This window comes from Bos indicus, chromosome 10 (genome assembly GCF_029378745.1).
Source record: "Bos indicus isolate NIAB-ARS_2022 breed Sahiwal x Tharparkar chromosome 10, NIAB-ARS_B.indTharparkar_mat_pri_1.0, whole genome shotgun sequence".
Taxonomy (NCBI): Eukaryota; Metazoa; Chordata; class Mammalia; order Artiodactyla; family Bovidae; genus Bos; species Bos indicus.
The window spans coordinates 87,270,693-87,289,171 of NC_091769.1; the positions used below are offsets into that span (position 1 = coordinate 87,270,693).

The following is an 18,479-nucleotide window of genomic DNA, read 5'->3' on the forward strand; positions in this document are numbered from 1 at the left end:
CACTGTTAATATTAACCTTGATCACCTGACTGAGGCAGTGCTTGTTTAGTTTCTCCACTATAGAAGTTACTCTCCTCCCCCCACTTTTCACGTGGTACTCTTCAGAAGGAAGTCACGGCACAGGCCACATTTAGAATGAGGAGTGAGGCCTCATGGTGGAGTATCTATAAAAATTGTTTAGAATTCTGCACCAAAGACATCACTCCTTCCCCACTTATACATTTATTTGTATAAGTGATTGATTTACCCCAGTTTGACTATGGCTGCTACCTTTCAGTTCAGTCGCTCAGTTGCATCTGACTCTGCGACCCCATGGACCACAGCATGCCAAGCCTCCCTGTCCATCACCAACTCCCAGAGTTTACTCAAACTCATGTCCATTGAGTTGGTGATGCCATCCAACCATCTCATCCTCTGTCTTCCCCTTCTCTCGCCTTCAATCTTTCCCAGCATCAGGGAAATTTTCCAATGAGTCAGTTCTTTGCATCAGGTGGCCGAAGTATTGGAGTTTCAGCTTCAGCATCAGTTCTTCCAATGAATATTCTAAACTGATTTCCTTTAGGATGGACTGGATGGATCTCCTTGCAGTCCAAGTGACCCTCAAGAGTCTTCTCCAACACCACAGTTCAAAAGCATCAATTCTATACTTCAAGTTATAATCCAGTACTACTTGTTACTCAAGGCAAAGTGCATCTTTAATAGTCTAACTCACTACGACGCTATCCTGCCAAAGGCTATACAACTCTCATAGTTAGGAAATGAAGATTCATTTCCCTAACTTCCACGCGCTTGTATAAAGCCGGTCAGCAAGCAAGGACAAGGCCCATGCCCCTCTCTAGGGCCCAATATCCTGATGTCTCCAAGGCAGACGAGGCCTGCACGGGGTAGGCTCTTCCCCAAGATGGGCACCTCAGCGCCACGGTCTTGTCAGCCCCGGTCCTTCGTCTGCCCCAAAACACCACCGCTCCTGGCCCCCTTGCCTTCCTTCTGGGTTCTCGTGGCCCCCAGCTTCCCACGGGACGGAAGTGGGCGGGGCTGCTGGCAGGAAGCGCCATGCTGGGGCGGGGCCTCCCGCGCCGCCAAGTTCCTCCCATCTCGCCGCCGCCCCACCCCTCCGGCCCAGACCGGAAATGAGGTCAGAGAGGAAAGCTCCGGCCGGGAGACTCGGCCCCGCAAGCGGCGGCCTTCGGAGGTGGCTGCGGCAGCGGGTGAGGGGGACTGGAAATGAGAGGGTCGGGGTCCGGGGGGGTCGGCGCCAGTGGGGATCCGGGCTCTGGGTCGCGGCGGACCGACCGGGGGGCGTCAGGGGGCCGGCAAAGGCTGGCGGGAGCGGGTGAGGGTGGCGGGCCTTGTTTTTCAGGACCCATCTCCCCCCGAATCCGTGGGGGATGAGGGTTTCGGGCCATCTGCCAGGTGACAGTCACTTTTTGTCTTCTCTACTTTCTGATTCTTTAGGGAGTGGCGACAGCGTAAGGGCTTGGTATCCCAAGCTGTGGTCGCCCTCGTCCTCGGGGATGGGCCCCGGGTCGTGGTGGGGAGAGCCCTTCGAAACACACTTTTTTTCCCCAACAGATGTGGTCACATTGCGACCCCTGGCACGGAGGGAGTTTAGATCACCAGGGCTTGCATCTTGGCAGTTTCTGCCCTGGAAGAGCTGACTCCCTGCTCCTAGGTCGCCCCAACTGGGAAGTTCCCTCCTGTCTTCCCGCAACGTCTCCCCTCCCAACCCGGTCTGCACCTACACGACCCTGCGCCTGCCTGCATCTTTCTTTTTACTTCTACTGGTTTCTGGTCCCATCCTTTGCGCAACTCGGACAGCCTTTGCTTGCCTGGCCCCGGATCCTCTCGGACGGTGCATCCAGGGAGGGTAGGAGTTCCAGGGTTCTTCTGTCACCTGCTGTTCCAATTTTTGCAGTCTTTGAAAGGCTTGCATTCAACTGCACAGGCAAGGCATTCAGCTTCTAGTTGTTCCGTGTTAAAGTTTGTACAGTTTTGCCCGAGTTTTTAAAGCAGTAGTTAAGCATAGAGACAAGGGAAGTAGATTTAGATTCACCTATTTGGTTTCTAGGGACAGTTGTCTCCCCAAACCCCAGTCATGGCATTTTAAATAGCTTATTGCTTAAGTGAGTGTGGCTTTTGACACTTTGAGAAGTTTTGTTTGGTTGGTAGTTTTGGAACAAGGTGTCAACTATTGCTCCTCCTGACTTTGAGTTGGTTGGCATGGAGATCGCATGAAAATAGGTTTTTAGAAAGTCCTTTGCAAAATATAAACTGGGTGAACGGAAATATGGTCTGAGAGTGGCACCATAGAGTTTTAAGCTCTAATTATGGTCTTGAAATAGGTTGAACTTAAGAGCTAGGGAAAAAGTGCTAGTTTAACATGTATTTAATTAGGTGTACGAAGTATATTACACATTTCCCTTTTAAAAAAGGCATTTTGAAAATTGTTCCTCCTGCTCTCTGCCTCTGGAAGGTTTGCCTCTGAAGTGATCCCTGAAGTATGATGGTTTGACAATAATGAGTTGAAAAATAGGAAATTTTGGAAAGCTGTTACCTAGAAATCTTAGAGACTCCACATATTGTCATTTCAGCCTCAGTTATATCCTGTTTCTGTGTGATTGTCTGGCACCGAAGCACAGAATTTGGATGCTCACTTTATTTTCTGAAGGAGAGTGAAGAAGAACTTAAAAGTTGCTAATTATTCACAAGTTTATGACATACTCTTTAAAGCTCTTTGCTTCATAGCCTCTGGGTGGTAGCTGGAACCAGAGTGGGTGCAAACTGTCCTTTTTTTTCCCGGGCACAGCACAAACCTGCGTCACTACAAATTCCCGGATCACCAGAGCTGCAGGCAGCCCTCTGTAAGGGCGTCACTAGGTTGTTTTTCTGTTCCTGCCAGAACACTTCTTCTTAGTGACCCAAGACTGTAGAACAGTCTTTTTCATCTGTGATTTTGAAGTGGAGTGTTTTTCTGCTCCTGTCTAAAGAGACATTCTCTAAACCTTTTAGATCTCATCATCAGGTAATTTTGTTGAGCAAGTTTAATTGGGAAAAGGGAGCGATAACTCCCCTGAGTTTGCTTATTTTTACTAATAACCCATTTGTCATCTGGTGAGTATTTTGAGTTTTTGTGCTCAAGAACATGACGGCTATAGGCATTTGACAAGGGCCAGACACCTATTTTTAGTGACTTAACAGTGCATGGATGATAGGAATAGAATCTTAAGTGTAGCCAGGTGAACGCAGGTGAATTTTCTGTAGATGGAGTGGACTCTGCAGTGCCGCGATCTATTTAAAAAATTATCCTAAAGCAACAGATCCTATTGAGTCTTTCTCTTGTTTTCTTTTCTTCTGAACCTCCTTTAGGTAGATGTGGCCTCATGGATGAGCTGGTTCATGACTTAGCCTCAGCCTTGGAGCAGACATCTGAGCAGAATAAGCTTGGTGAGCTCTGGGAGGAGATGGCCCTGAGCCCGCGGCAGCAGAGGCGGCAGCTTCGCAAACGGAGAGGCCGGAAACGCCGTTCAGACTTCACTCACCTGGCAGAGCATACCTGCTGCTACAGTGAGGCCTCTGAGTCCAGTCTGGATGAGGCTCTCAAGGACTGTCGAGAAATGGCCCCGGTCACCAATTTCAGTGACTCTGATGACACAATGGTAGTTAAACGGCACCCAGCTCTCAACGCCATTGTTAAAAGTAAGCAGCATTCTTGGCATGAATCTGACTCCTTTACTGAAAATGCACCCTGTCGACCGCTCAGGCGCCGGCGTAAGGTGAAGCGAGTGACGTCAGAGGTGGCCGCCAGCCTTCAGCAGAAGCTCAAGGTGTCAGATTGGAGCTACGAGAGAGGCTGCAGGTTCAAGTCGGCCAAGAAGCAGCGTCTGTCCCGCTGGAAGGAGAATACTCCCTGGACCTCATCAGGTCACGGGTTGTGTGAATCAGCAGAAAACAGGACTTTCCTAAGCAAAACGGGAAGGAAAGAAAGGATGGAGTGTGAAGCAGATGAACAAAAACAGGGCTCTGATGAGAACATGTCAGAATGGTGAGATGTCCCATTCTATTTCCATTCTACTCCCATTCTATTCTATTTTGATCTTACTAAGTCAAAAGATTTTCCTGGTTAATTTTACAAATTAAGCACAAATCCACAGTCTTGATGATTTCAACTTTCTTTCAAACCAGCCTCTGATACACTGACTTTGTAGCTTTCTTTTAACCAGTCAGGTTGTGTTTATCTCTGGCTTAATGATCCTGTCACCCTATATCAAGAAGGCTATATTTATAGCAACACATTTGTTTTCTGAAAGTCATTTAAAATGTGTACCTCAAATGCATAACCGAGAGTTTTATTTTAAAAACATTTTGCTGCTCTTTATGCCACACAGTTCATACATACATAACTATTCTTTAGAACCAGGGCCTCAGCAGAGATTTGTGTGTGTGTGTGTGTGTGTGTGTGTGCGTGTGTGCGTGTGTGCGTGTGTGCACATGCGCTCGTGGGAGAGAAAATGCTGGTGCCAGGCATATGGAATTTGTAAATGTTCTTGGTAAGCTGCCTTTACCCATTAAGAATCCTGGCTTGAGATAGTAATATTTCTGGGCTCTATTTGTGTTTTCTACTTCTTTCAGTTTAACTGTATTGAGTTTATTTTATTGGCTGACATTCAAGTTGTCAGAACACATGGTAGACTTTGAAAATAACAGTACTGAATCCCATTAGTCTTACACGAGATGTCATTGAGCCAGCAAAATTTGTTTCTGATGGGTGCATGCTTAAAATGTCAGTGTAGTTTTGGGTGACTTTAAAATTTTTTACATCTCAAATAGATAGTCCTAGAAACATCAATACTCCCCAGCTTGATGCTTTAATATTGTTATGAATATTAATGTGTGGTGTCTGTTTCTCCATGCTGATGCTGTTGGTGTTTTGGGTGAGGCAGCTCTTTGTGAAGAGGGATGTCCCATGTTTGGCATCCTACACAGTTCCCACCACCCTTCATAGTATCAAAACAAATGCCTTCATGGGTGCTCCCTCGTAGGGTTGAGTACTCCCAACTGAGGACCACTGTATTATTGTTACTATTGTGGTTTAGTTGCTAAGTTGTGTCCTACTCTTGTGATCCCATGGACTGTAGTCTGCCAGGCTGCTCTGTCCATGGGATTCTCCAGGCGAGAATACTGGAGTGGGTTGCCATTTCCTTCTCCAGAGGATCTTCCCGACCCAGGAATCGAACCTGGGTCTCCTGCATTGCAGGCAGATTCTTTACCAACTGAGCTATGAGGGAATCCCTTAACAGTGTTAGCATTTATTAAGCACTAACTGTGTGCCAGGCCCTGTACTATTGTGCAGAACGTATATTCTTTTTGAATGTTCACAACTCCCCTCTCTGGTAGGGGCCACTGTTTGTATTTTATAGACGAGGAAATAGAGCTTATGGGTGTGGAGATAATTTGCCCAAGGTCATCTAGTAGCAAAACTGGGAATCAAACCTAATTCCATAGCTCATAGGTAACCACTGCGTTTGATTGCTCTTTGAGCTTGCTTTTCCCATGGCACTTTTCTGTCTCAGCTTAACTTTTACAACTAATAGAACAGATGATCTTTCTTAGGGTTTTGCTTCTTCTGAGATTTGTCTGAAAAACAAAAGCGTAAATCTTAGGAACTTCAAGGTGAGACTTTGTCAGGAATAGGAAAAGCTGTTCAGGTCTGTATGCCTGTACCTTTCATGGGTGGTTTTTAATCTAGCTTTAAAATTTTTTCTTACTAACTTTATGTTTGCCAGGCTGTGCAACTAGGTGGGACTTCCCAGGTGGCTCAGTGGTAAAGAACACCCCTGCCACTGCAGGAGATGCAGGAGACACGGGTTTGATCCCTGGGTCGGGAGGATCCCCTGAAGAAGGGAATGGCAACCTGCTCCAGTACTCTTGCTAGAAAATCCCATGGACAGAGGAACCTGGTAGGCTATAGTCCTTGGGGTTGCAGAGAGTCAGACTTGGCAGGCTTATAATTTGGCTTTCCTGATTTTCCTCTGCTGTATATTCTAGGGCCTTTTAACCCAATTTAAATGTATGATTTTGGATTGTAAACCCTTTTGTTTTTCCTCTCATCATGCTATATTTAATCAGACAAGAAATGCTTAACTTGTATCCTTTCATAATGGTGAAACCCTCAATTGAGGTGTTCAAGTTTGTTTCAATATCAAGCTTACATACCAAATAATAATCATCTTCCTATTAAGAATGACAATTTTTTTTTAAAAAAACTGCTTTTTGGAATGATATTTTTGGGTATATGTATTTCTTCCCCAGAATTTCTTGTTAAACTGTGACTTAATTGTATGTGTGTGTGACTGTTAACTCTGTCTTCTCTAAGATCACAGCCCAAGTATGGTTGCAGATACAGAGCCTGTAACTTAGCAGTGAGGCACTTGAATCTTTCCAGGTCCTTCTTACCCCAGATACATCTGTCATACATTATAGTCAGATTGTGATAATACATATCTAGTTATATGAAAGCTTGGGTAAATTGAAGTAGGCAGCGGTTCTTAGGAAATTCTCCTCTTTTCAAATTGAGGAGACCTGTTCCCACATTGGGGCTGTCTTCCTGGCCCATAACTTCAGAGTTCTTTCAAAGAACAAGAGTTTTTTGGTGGACACCAAAATCCTTGTAGCTAAGGGAATATTGGGTGGAGAAGTAGCAGACATAGAATGAGAAAAATTCTTCAGAATGTATTTAGGAGTCTTCAGCTCACCTCGACTGATGCTGATTCATCTTAGTTACAAGCACATGTGCTTTGTATTTTTTCCCCCTAAATATACTCTATGAGGAAGGAGGGTGATTCTTTTTTTTGGGGGGGATGGGGGGCAATGCCGTGTGACATGTGGGATCTTAGTTCCTTGAACAGGATCCTGTGTCCCCTGCAGTGAAAGTGCAGAGTCTTAACTACTGAACCACCAGGAAAGTCTCATGGTGATTCTTAGTTATTCCTTGACTGCACGTTATGTTTTGCCTGTCAATAGTAAATTGGAACCAAAATCTCTACCTTAGATTATTAAATATACCCTATAAACAGGACTAACATTAGCATATGTTTTAAGTAGGCAGTAGTTCATGATTTAGATGTTATACTGTCTTGATGAGTTGATTCTGTCAAAATTTTTCAACCTTTTTTCTGCGTTAAAAGAAATCCTCTTAAGAATTCTCTTGGTTATTACTCTTTCATAAATCTGCTTGGATGTGCCACTTTGCATACAGATCAAAGTGTAGAACTTGATATTAGTGTTTTTGAGGGTTGGCAGAATATACGATCCAGTTTGTAAAATTATTAGGATGAAGTTGATCATTAAGCTGTACTTTGCTTAGTAAATAGTTCTTTTAAAAAGCATATATTAGATGTTTTCAGTTTGAAAATCTATGTCTCAATCAGAGAACTTTATTTCTACTTTCCTTAAAATTTATTCTGCTTACAAACATAGAGTAGTTTTAAATTTAACCTATAATTCTTTTTGCTTTTCTGTTTCTGTTCTTCCTTCAATTCTGTACCAACCAATCCCTCAAGAGTTCTGAGGGACTGAAAGTGGTTATGATGTAAAAAGCTCAATTATTATTTTAATATTTTTCTATCCATGTGTGTTCCATTCTAGAATAGATCAACTCTTTTGTAAAATTACTTTCTACTGATCTTTATTCAAATTGTCTGTACAGTGACTATTAATTAGGTGAGTCATAGTCCAATTTTGCTTTATTCTTCACTAACATCATTCATTTGTTCCCCTTGAATGTAATTTAGCTTCTTTTCTTTCGTAAGTGAATTGGTTTGGTGGTGGCCTGAAGTTGCAGTCAGGAGCCTTCCTAAGGTGATGTATTAGAAGCCAATCTCACAGGAAAGAAAATATTCTCTTCTCTTGGAAGCCAAATGACAGAGATAGAGTGCTAAACCTCCCCCCTCCTTCTCTAGCCCAAGCTGACCTTCTGCGGCCCCTTGGTGCCTCTTGTTTTCTTATTTTTATAGAAAATCAATATCCCTTCTGACACAAATAATAGCTCAGAAGCAAGAATAAGTGGTGGAAAGCTGAGATCTCTGTCCATCACCTCTCACTTTAACTCTCCCAAACTCTTTTTAATTATGAGCATGCTTTGCTCCAGGTGTTTGCAACAGTGAAATTGCTAAATGAGGACCATTTTAACCAAAGATGGGTGATCAATAACACTCTATAGCAGTAGCTTGTTGGATCAATAGCATTCATTATTTCATGGTTAAGGTAAGTAGCCTCCTTTGCAAGTGGAGGTCATTAATCAGGGGTTTATTGGAGCTGTGGAAAAAACTGTATGTGGTAGGTTGAGGATGTTCTGTTTTCCATTCTGTAAATAAGGATGCTGACCAAGAGGGTATTTACCATTGTTGCGGTTATACCGTCGTATTTGAGGGTATTGCATAGCTGGCACAGTGTGCTTATATAGATTTATTCAAAGCTCTGCTGCTATATGCTAAGGAATAACTGGAAAAAAAACAACTTGGGAGGTGGATTTAATGTTACATTATTGTATTTGAAGATCTGTCTCTTAAATGTTTTGATTATTCTGTGACTCTAGAGGAAGGAACTAGAATCCATAGATACAAAGTGCAGAGTGTGAAGTGTTGCCTCAGTATAAAATACAGCATTCTGAAAATTAAATCTCCATAAAAATTGAGTTGTTTTACCAGGTAGATCACTTCAAGCCTGGGCTTGATGACCTCTTACTGAATTGTAGAGTTGGAGAGGCTGAACTGAATGATCTGTAAGGTCCCTGAGATTCTGTAATTGTTTTGTCACAGTCTCCTTCACATCATTATAACTTCACATCTTAAAAAGCATCTGATAAGTAACCTCAGCCACCCCCTAAAATATTTACGAAGATGTGAAACATTGCAAAGTCACATTGCCAGAGACCAGGACTTAAAGCTGACTTATTGCCAAGATTTTGTCAAACTGCAAGGCTGATAGACCTGCTCTGGAGAGTGCAGTAGGAAGCCCGCAGCCATGCTGAGCCCGCCCTGACTGTCGGTAGTGAGGCCCTGCATTCTCTCCCTATAGTCTGCCCTTGGTTCAGAAAGGCAGGGTTCAGTTCAGTCAGGAAGTTGGGCAGCTGTAGTTTTAGCTCGAGTGTTGTTGCACCGTTAACTTCCCAGTCAGTATTCTTGATTTTCTGTCTGGAGGTTGTAACTCCCAGAATGTACTCGGATAGGGAATTGTAGTGTTTTCTGTGTGTATATATGTTTGGGAGTAGGAGGCAGTCATAGCATATTGAGTCCTGGGAAATAAGAGTCTCCAAGAGTAGTTTACTGTTGGCGTAGACAGAGAAGGAAAAAGCACTCGTAGTAGCAGTGCGTTCTGGAGACTGTAGTGTTTATATACCTTCATTTATTGCAGACTCCTGGAATGGGGTCAGAATCAGGCAGTGAGGATCAGAAGAAGATCCCATCTCAATCTCCCGCGTAGCTGTATGAGATAAAAATCTATGGGTGAATTAGGCCAGGGGCTCTATCTTCCTGGCTTGTTGTAGATGTGAAAAGAGTGTGTTACCGGTATCCAAGGGAGTAGAGAATGGGACCAGGAGTAATTTAGCTACCCCTTCTGTTGGCAGATACCAAAATGTAGGTAAACTAATTCTCAGCAAGGGGCTTTTGAGCAGGTTCTGCAGAATAAAAAGAAGGGCACACCCTCCTGAGTGTTCAGAGGAAGAACACATCTTTGAAAATGACAGCTAGTGAAAACCGGAAGAACATTTTAGAAAATCTTCATAAGGATGCAAGGAAGTCTAATCACTTTGAAACAGGAGCAGAAAGTCATAAGGACAGAAAGATAGCTGTTTGACAACCCAGAAGTGTGGGAGGAAAGAGTGTAGGGAGATTTGAAATGTAATGTTACAATGAAGGACAATTCATTCTGCAGAAAATTGAGTTGATGATGTGGAAAACTTTGGAAGCCCTCCCAAAATGCACAGAGGAGATAAAAATGAGAGAGAAGGTGATAGATCTGGAGCACAGGAATGGAGGCCTAGTCTGCAGGTATGTGATTACTCCCAAGGAAGAAACCAAACCATTGGGATAGAAGAATGATTTAAAAAATCTAACTGAAGAGAGAGCATGTTCCTGGGTTGAACAATTAAGCATATAGATTAAAAGGGAAAGCTAATGAAAAGAGACCTCTAGTCATATCCTAGCAACATTTTTGCATTTTGCTTTGGTGGTGGGAGTGGAACAGTTGCAAAGAAAATCTTCAAAGGGATGAAAATAAGGTTGGTGTCCATCCCTAGAGTACTCTATGCCAGGGGCTAATAGACTTGCCTGTAGAATTTTGAGGGGGAAAGGTTGCTCCCCTCCTCCTCTCCCCTCCCTACCCTGAATTTTATGTATAGCTAAGATAGTGGGAAGGCACCAGAAAGACATTCTCAGGTATTCCAAGTCTCAAAATACATGCTCTTTAAAAACTTACTCTGAAAAGGCATCTCGTCTTGCTGAGGATGAATCTGTTAACTAAGCCTTAAAAGGAGGGGGTGGACTTCTCTAAGTCACTGCCATAGCTCAGTAGCAAAATCCTGACAGAAATCATTATCTCCACGAAGTATACCTGATTGCAGTGGCCGTGTTAATTGACCTGTGAAACTGGAGAGATTGCTGCCTTCTTTCTTGGTGCCATCTGAAGAAACTGAAAAAATAACCTCCTTCATTACACATTCTCATAACTAACTGTGGGAATAATTTTGCAGTTGGTGGGAGATACTTCTCTGAGAAACCCGTCCTTCAGTCATGAGTGCTTCCATAATCAGAACTCTGATTACATATGATTACAAATACACCACTTCAAGGAAGAGAAATCCAGGGAAGGTGTTTCAGGTGATAGATCTAGGAGTGACCTTTCTGTTTTTGTAAATTCTAAGACAATTAAAATTTTTTTTAATGTATTTTTTATTATTTAATAAAAATTAAAATGAAGCCCCTTATTTTTTAGCATGATACTGTAAGCCATTAACTCCATCCTGCTTATTTCTTTTAAAGTTAGTTGTAAAAGATACATCTTACTTAAGCTACTTGGTTAATAATTTAAATGGGTGAGAAACCGAGGTGGTAAAGTTGCTGATACAACTTTTGAGTATAACTGATAGCACTAATTCTGTACCTCCTTACTGTAATGGTGACAGGTATAAAGAACTCTTATTCAGGTCTAAATTTACAGTTTTCTGTGGTCAGGAATATGATAGAATTAGCAAGCTCTCAGGTCAGAGGCTTCCCTGGTGGGTCAGACGGTAAAGAATCTGTCTGCAGTGCAGGAGACCTGGGTTTGATCCCTGGGTTGGGAAGATCCCGTGGAGGAGGGCATGTCAATCCACTCCAGTGTTCTTGCCTGGAGAATCCCTATGGACAGAGGAACCTGGAGGGCTACAGTCCATGGGGTCACAACTGAGTGACTAAACAGCACAGGTCAGAGAACAAGCTCTTAGTTGTGGGAATTCAGAGATTTGACTTCTCGAAGTTAGAAGCTTCTCATTAGGGCTAGAAAGCAAGGAGAATTCATAAAGATGCTGTGTTTATTGCTACAGAAAAAGTTGCCCTAGAACTTAGTAGCTTTATAAAACATCAGCTTCAAGTGCAGTATCTGAAGTCAGGAATCTAGGAGCAGCTTAGCTGTGTGATTCTGGTTCAGAGTCTCTTCTGCAGTTTCACTGTTGGTAAGGGCTCTCGTCGTCTCAAGGGTCAGCTGGGGCTGAGGAATCCACTTCCATGCTCACTCACAGGGCTGTTGGTAGATCTCATTTCCTAATAGTCTGCTGGATTGAGAGTCTCAATTCCTTTTCTTGGGCCCCTCTTACAGGGCTGTTAGCATCCTTGAGAAATGGTCGTTGGCCTCCCATAGAGCAGATGGTCTGACAGAGAAGGAGGAGAGAGAGAGAGCAGGAGAGAGGGAGAGAGCAGGCTCTCCCTTAAGTACCCAGATCTCAGACATGAGATTTGCCTGTGCTGTTGGTTACACAGGCCAACCAGGGTGTGAAATACCAGAAGGCTGGCATCATTGGGAGTCATGCGGGAGTCTGGTTACCACAGGTGGCTACTGGTCTTCTGAAAATTTTCGTTACTTAGCATGAAGCTAAATTCAGGAATAATATTCTCAGAGTAATTATTTCCCCAGAACTTACTAAGAGAATGTTTTTACTTTGATTTCAAAGAAAGGACATTCAGGAACTATAAAGGCAAGCAAGATGTAGATTCCTGAGAATACATTGTTATATTTTCAGCATACTGAAAATGGTTGTTTATGTTTTAAATTTTAAGATGTAGCAAAAGGGAGAGAGGATCTTTTCTGAATTGAGTTTGTAATTCATTTTCATGCTATTCAGCATGTATGATGCATTTTTAGCTTATAAGCTGTAGTCATCAAAATATAGGTAGAATTTCAGCTGTATCTGAATGTTCTAAGTAGCAAAAAGCAAAGAGTAAACTCTTTCCCTAGTTCAGTCAGTCTGTTTGCATTTTCAGGTAAATGAAAATGAGAAGTGCTGAAATTCATAATTACGTTCTGAATAAACCTGAATTGACTTTCAGTAAATGAGATGACTCTACATCACCTGTGTTTTAGTGGCCATTCAGTGAGTGGGCTGTGGAGATACACTGCTACTGCTAAGTTGCTTCAGTCGTGTCCGACTCTGTGCGACCCCAGAGACAGCACCCCACGAGGTTCCCCCGTCCCTGGGATTCTCCAGGCAAGAACACTGGAGTGGGTTGCCATTTCCTTCTCCAATGCATGAAAGTGAAAAGTGAAGGTGAAGTCACTCAGTGGTGTCTGAATCCTAGCAACCCCATGGACTGCAGCCTACCAGGCTCCTCCGTCCATGGGATTTGCCAGGCAAGAGTACTGGAGTGGAGATACACTAGCCTGGTTCTAATGCTTGTTGTGCAGTGTGGGATGAGTTGCTCAATCTTTCCAAGCCACATTCCTTCATCTGTACTATGAGGTTGACATAGTTATCCCATAGACTTTTAGGGTAAAAGAAATGAAATAATGAATATAAAGCACTTAGTACTTTGTTGGTTCTATAGTAGAACACAGTAAATGATGTTATTGGTATCAATAAGTAATAGTAACCTTTTTTATAATTAGATTTGTTTATTTTTAGTTGAAGGATAATCGCTTTACTATATTGTGTTGGTTTCTGCCAAACATCAACATGAATCAGCCATAGGTATCTATGTCCCCTCCCTCTTGAACCTCCCTACTATGTTCCTCCCCAGCCCACCCCTCTAGGTAGTTACAGAGCCCCAGTTTGAGTTCCCTGAGTCATACAGAATAGTAGCTTTCTGTATTAATAGTTTTCCTAATAATTCAAGTGCCAAACCTCTTCTTGAGATACTTGTCTAATATCTGCTGAGAGCAGTGTCTCCCTCTCTTGGGTGAAACCCAGTGTGGGGAAAATGCTAGGTTTCATAGGTCACATATTAATTTTCCATTCAAAGTGAAAATAGATTTGAGTCCTACAGAATTTTTAGATTGAGGTATAATTGAGAGTCCCATTGAATTTAGATGACTATTTTAATAAGAATACCAGTGAGGAAATTACTACTACTATTAGCCTCTAAAATAATATTATTGGGAAACATACAAAAATTATCACCCTAGAAGTAGCCTTTGAGTCTTTCATCCTTTGCCTTTGTATAATAGCTCTAGACTCCACAGATACATCCTAGACTCCATACATGATAACGTACGTGATACATCCTCGTAGCACACCCTCAGAACAGTCCATCCACATTTTAACGTGCATGGAAATAGGATTAGAGAGGTGCAGTGACATGACACAAAAGCCATACAAGGAGAGGCAACAGAGCTGATTTGAATGAGTTCATTTCATTTGCGCAACATTTACTGAATGCCTGTTGTGTGCCAGGTGCTGTATTAGGCATTGGGGACATTGAGGTAAGCGAGGTATTTCCTTCTTTCCCAGCCTGGATCTTTCTTGTCCATGGCTGTAGGATATTCTTTCTGTCTGGGCTAAGCTGGGAAGGTGACCTGTACAACTTGTGAGGAGTTCAGTTCTTCAGACCAGTTAGCCTGAAGGTCCAGCTACCTGCTCATTGTGGGATCTGCTAGACCTCAGACTGAGGCCCTCACCCAGTCCTGGCAACAGAATGACATTGTTTCTTCTATAAGATGTTGACCTCTGCCCCTCCTCCGAAGTGGTTTCCCTCCTAAACTGTGATGTCCCATCCCCTTCATCCCTCCACTTTATTCATCTCTCTAGATTCGGGTTCTCACCTCTGATGCTGCCGACAGTCCTAGGCCAGATGACCCTCTGTTGTGAGGGCTGTCTTGTGCGTTGTAGGATGTTAGTGGCATCCTGGCCTCTGCTTGGTAAATGCCAGTAGAATACCAGCTCCTTCTACCTGCCTCCAAGTCCTGACAAAAAAGCTTTTCCCAAATATTGTCCAGTGATCCCAAGGGCTGGGGTGGGGCGGGAAGATAGGAGAAGGGGGACAAAATTACCTCCAGTTGAGAACCACTGCTCTCAGTGTTTCTGGTACTGAGATGGAGTTTTTACTTCATTGACGCTGCTTTTACCAACAAGCATGACTTTCATAGTAGAAAACTCAGTAAGACCAAAACGTTGATTTCTTCTATAGAATAAAAATATTGTGATTTAAAAATGGAGAGTTTTTCCTAATTTGAAAACCATACTTTTAAAAATTGTTCCTGAAAAGGACAGGCAATTCATTTTCAGAACTTGGAAAGAGGAGCAGTTCAGATGAAAGCGTTTAAAAACTTGTACCAAAATTTACAATGTTTAGGTAACTCTACCCTGGAATTAACAATTTAAGTGGATGAGAAATATCAATAGTATTTTATTAGGCTGGATTCCTGTAATAATCTACCCCTCTGAAAATGGATGGCATGCCCAGTCATCTGGTTTACCCAGAGTGCCTTGAATTACCAAGAGGATTGGGTAAGGATAGGCGGACAGATGTGTGACAAGACAAAAAAACCAAAATGTTAATTGCAATATCTAGATGATAGCGTGTGAGTGGTAACTGCTTTCAGTTTTTTTGTTTGCTTGGACGTCTCCATAATAAAATGTTGAGAGAGGAAAGCCTTTGGAACTGCTGGTTAGGTTGACTTTCTTTACATTTATGTTACTTCAGTTGGATATGCTTCGGTTGTTCTTCTAACAATTTTGTAAAAAGTAGGTAATATTAATACAATTAATTGGTCGTCCAAAAATCTAGGCTTTAATTTTTTTTTTTTTTTTTGGTCTTATTTTAAATAGTGGCTATGCTGCTGAATTGTGGATTTTTTTTTTTTTTTTCAGTGAAAACCAGAGAAGTATGAGGTATTACTACTATTTTTACTCACATATGAATATTTTTGAGATACTTTCTGGCTTCTAATATGAGGTGATTTTCTCAGTATTATAAGGTTAAACTCTCAGCTTGCACCACCCTCACTGGAGAATTTTCTTCACTGGAAAGCACTCTTCTTTCTGTGTTTTCACACTCTTCTTCCATAGACTAGGCTAAGTTTTTTTTTTTCTCAATAAAATACATGGATTTAAATTGTGGTTGGCCTGCTTCCTTGTTAGTGTTAGTGCTGGTTATAGCAAGGCCTGGTATAAAGTAAAACTTAATAAATGCTTACTAAGTGAATGAGTGACAGTTTAGGGGAAATAGTGGGGGAAATCCTTCCTCCTCTTTCTTCTGTTAGAGACTTTTTATTGCCCCAGTTTACAATAGAATATTTTTGAATAAGGTATTGTAGGATTGATACATTTCTGCCCCAAAATATTCAATGAAAACTTTGATATGCAAACTCTCTATAGATTAGAATCATGTGAGACAAGGAGCACAGAACAGCTCCCAAGGCAAAGGCAGGAGGCGTGGTGCCTCTAGGAGTTGCTGTCATTTTAGGAAAAGACAAGATTTTTACTGCCTGGCATCTTTGTGGGCTTTATCTTGTTACTTTTTCTGATGATTAATCAAGGCTGAGTTTCTGTCTTCCTGACTAAGCTTCAGAGAACTATAGTGAAGTGGATAACAGAGGTAGTATCTCATTTTCTTTTTCTTATAAAAATGAGGAACAGAGCTATTTTCCTTGCCTAGTAAAATTGCCCATAGCAAAAAAAGGTATAAACTCTTTTCACGGTTTTGTAATAGGAAAAATGTGTAGTAGTCTACCACCTTTGAACTTTTTGACCTTGTGATCTGTAAAGGTACTAAAAGACAGTTGTTTTTATTGGAAGATAAGTGCTTATTTTTAACAGAATATTAAACATTCTGTTTAATTAGCTGAATTAACATTTTACAGTTGACTGAATCATTATTAAAATCCTACTAATATGATTTTTTTTTAAATGGTAATCTCTGATTCAGAAGTGAATGAAGGCCACCGGACTTTGGCCTATAAATTGGAAAAGGAAAAATTTGCTTCTATTTCATAGCTAGCCCTACATTTTTATATGCTGTATCATAGTGTTTATGTGCAGATAATGCCATGAAGTTCCCTTCTTTGTCCTCAGTAAATTATGCAAACAGTTTTTTTTTACATGTGGTTAGATTTTCACAATGCAAGTTCTTCTGGAGACATAGATAGAATTAAAAGATGCTGTCAGATGAAATAATCATTTCCAGATATTGGTGGAATGATGATACTTTTATGTAATAAGTGTTCTGTAAGGCACACATTATTTTCTTAATGAAGAAAATACATATCTCCCTAGAACACAGTCTTAAAATCCTGGTGGTATTTCTATGACATCATTGCCGTTACTCTAATTAACTATATATAGAAAACTTACAGACAAGTTTAGTGCAAGCTCTTTCAAGAACAGTGAGTCTCTTTAAATACTGTTGACAGAAATAGAAAATATACAAGACAGGAAGGTTTTAGGTTACCCATACCTTCCTGGATCCAGCAGATCACTCCCTTTATTTAGAGTCTGAGGAGATAATGGAATCCATGCAAAAAAGGATGAAAGAAACATGGTATCTTGTAGTGCTTACAGGTGGCCGGAGATAAATGGGGGCAGAATCCACAGACTTTGTAATAAGGCCTTAGTTTTAATTTCTTAATTGGAAATATTCAAATAGAGGAGCCCATAGACATTGCAGGGTAGAACTTGAAACACCCATAGAGCAGGAAACAGCAAATTTCCTTGGTAAAAAGCCAGCTAGCAAGTATTTGGGGGCTTCGTGGGTAATATATGTTCTCTATTGCAACTCCTCAACTCTGCAGTTGTAGTGTGAAAGAAGCCAAAATCTGTAATAGTCAACGAATGAGCAAAACTGTATAGGAACTTTTTGTTCCAATAAAACTATTTATGGACACCGAAATTTGAATTTTGTGTCATGTCTGTATGTCACGAAATAGTCTCCTTTTGATCTGCCCCTCTACCTGGTGATTTAAAACTGTAAAAACCATTCTTAGCTCACAGCCTACACAAAAATAGTTGACAGGCTGTTGTTTGATGACCCTTACATCTCAGTGATATGCTAACCAAGAATGCATATAACACAGTCGTGGAGGAGAATGTTTGTTTTATGGTCTGATGTGCTTTTTAAGCCCTCCTTAACATGTAGAGGAGCTAAAAAATAAATAAAATATGGTTTACCTTTGAGGTAAGATGATAGTAATAAAATAGTTGATATGAGAGGATGTGTAGTAAGACTCAGTGGACTTAGAGTATACCACTAATGCTCTCAGGAACTTGCTAAAAACAAAAACAGCACCATAAATTTAGCAGGCACCGTTCCTTAAACTCAGAAGTAGGAAGAATGCAGTACCCTGTGAGGATGTCTTCTGGATTTAACTGCAGAGCGCTTTGAAGAATCTAAATCCATCAGAATCCAGTGGTGCTAAGTTTTGTGAGACATTTCTCATAATGACACCCGAGAATGTTCCCATTTATAAATGCAGAGGAAAATGAAAGAAACTTTAAAGAAATCAGGTATGTTTTATTGGCTCTCACTGCAACAGATTTCCTGGATCTGTTACCCAGAGACAAGCTTAAGTGAGGAAACACTGCTACATAATTTAACTGGCATTTTTAGGATTTAGTGCTGGCAAGACATTTGGAAATGTTGCAAAATACAAAATATTTTCAGAGTTTGGATCCAGAAATGCAGACTGGGGTTTTGCCAAGCCTGTTCTTTATGCAGCAGGGTGAGGATGCTTCTTCTGTCTTCTAGAGCACGTGAACGAACTTGACTAGCTTGGAAGGAAACATCCCCATCAAGGAAATGGCTAGTATTATAAAGAATAGAGAAATTTTTCTTGCACCAGATAAATCAAATTTGATGATTAGGTGGGAGAAACGCAGCATCCGAAGAGGCAGAATCAGTTGTTGGAAGTAGCTCAGGATGAAGCTGACTTGGACAGCATTCTGTGGAGCCAGAGTTTTTATTTTGGTGAATTCAAATGGAATTTGTTTTTACGTTTTCATTTTTAACCTTATTTTT

The 18,479-nt window shown here is 41.5% G+C and overlaps 1 protein-coding gene across 5 annotated transcripts in view; it reads left to right on the plus strand.

Moving 5' to 3' along the window:
* Positions 1-1,105: 1,105 nt before the first annotated feature.
* GPATCH2L (G-patch domain containing 2 like) overlaps positions 1,106-18,479 on the plus strand; it is a 60,227-nt gene continuing 42,853 nt past the window's right edge. For all 5 annotated transcript variants that reach the window (XM_019969294.2, XM_070797894.1, XM_019969292.2 and 2 more), the window contains exons 1-2: positions 1,106-1,208; positions 3,367-4,042. In XM_019969294.2, the coding sequence (XP_019824853.2) occupies positions 3,381-4,042 (662 nt within the window). In that variant the 5' untranslated portion in view covers positions 1,106-1,208; positions 3,367-3,380. The remainder of the gene's footprint in view (positions 1,209-3,366; positions 4,043-18,479) is intronic.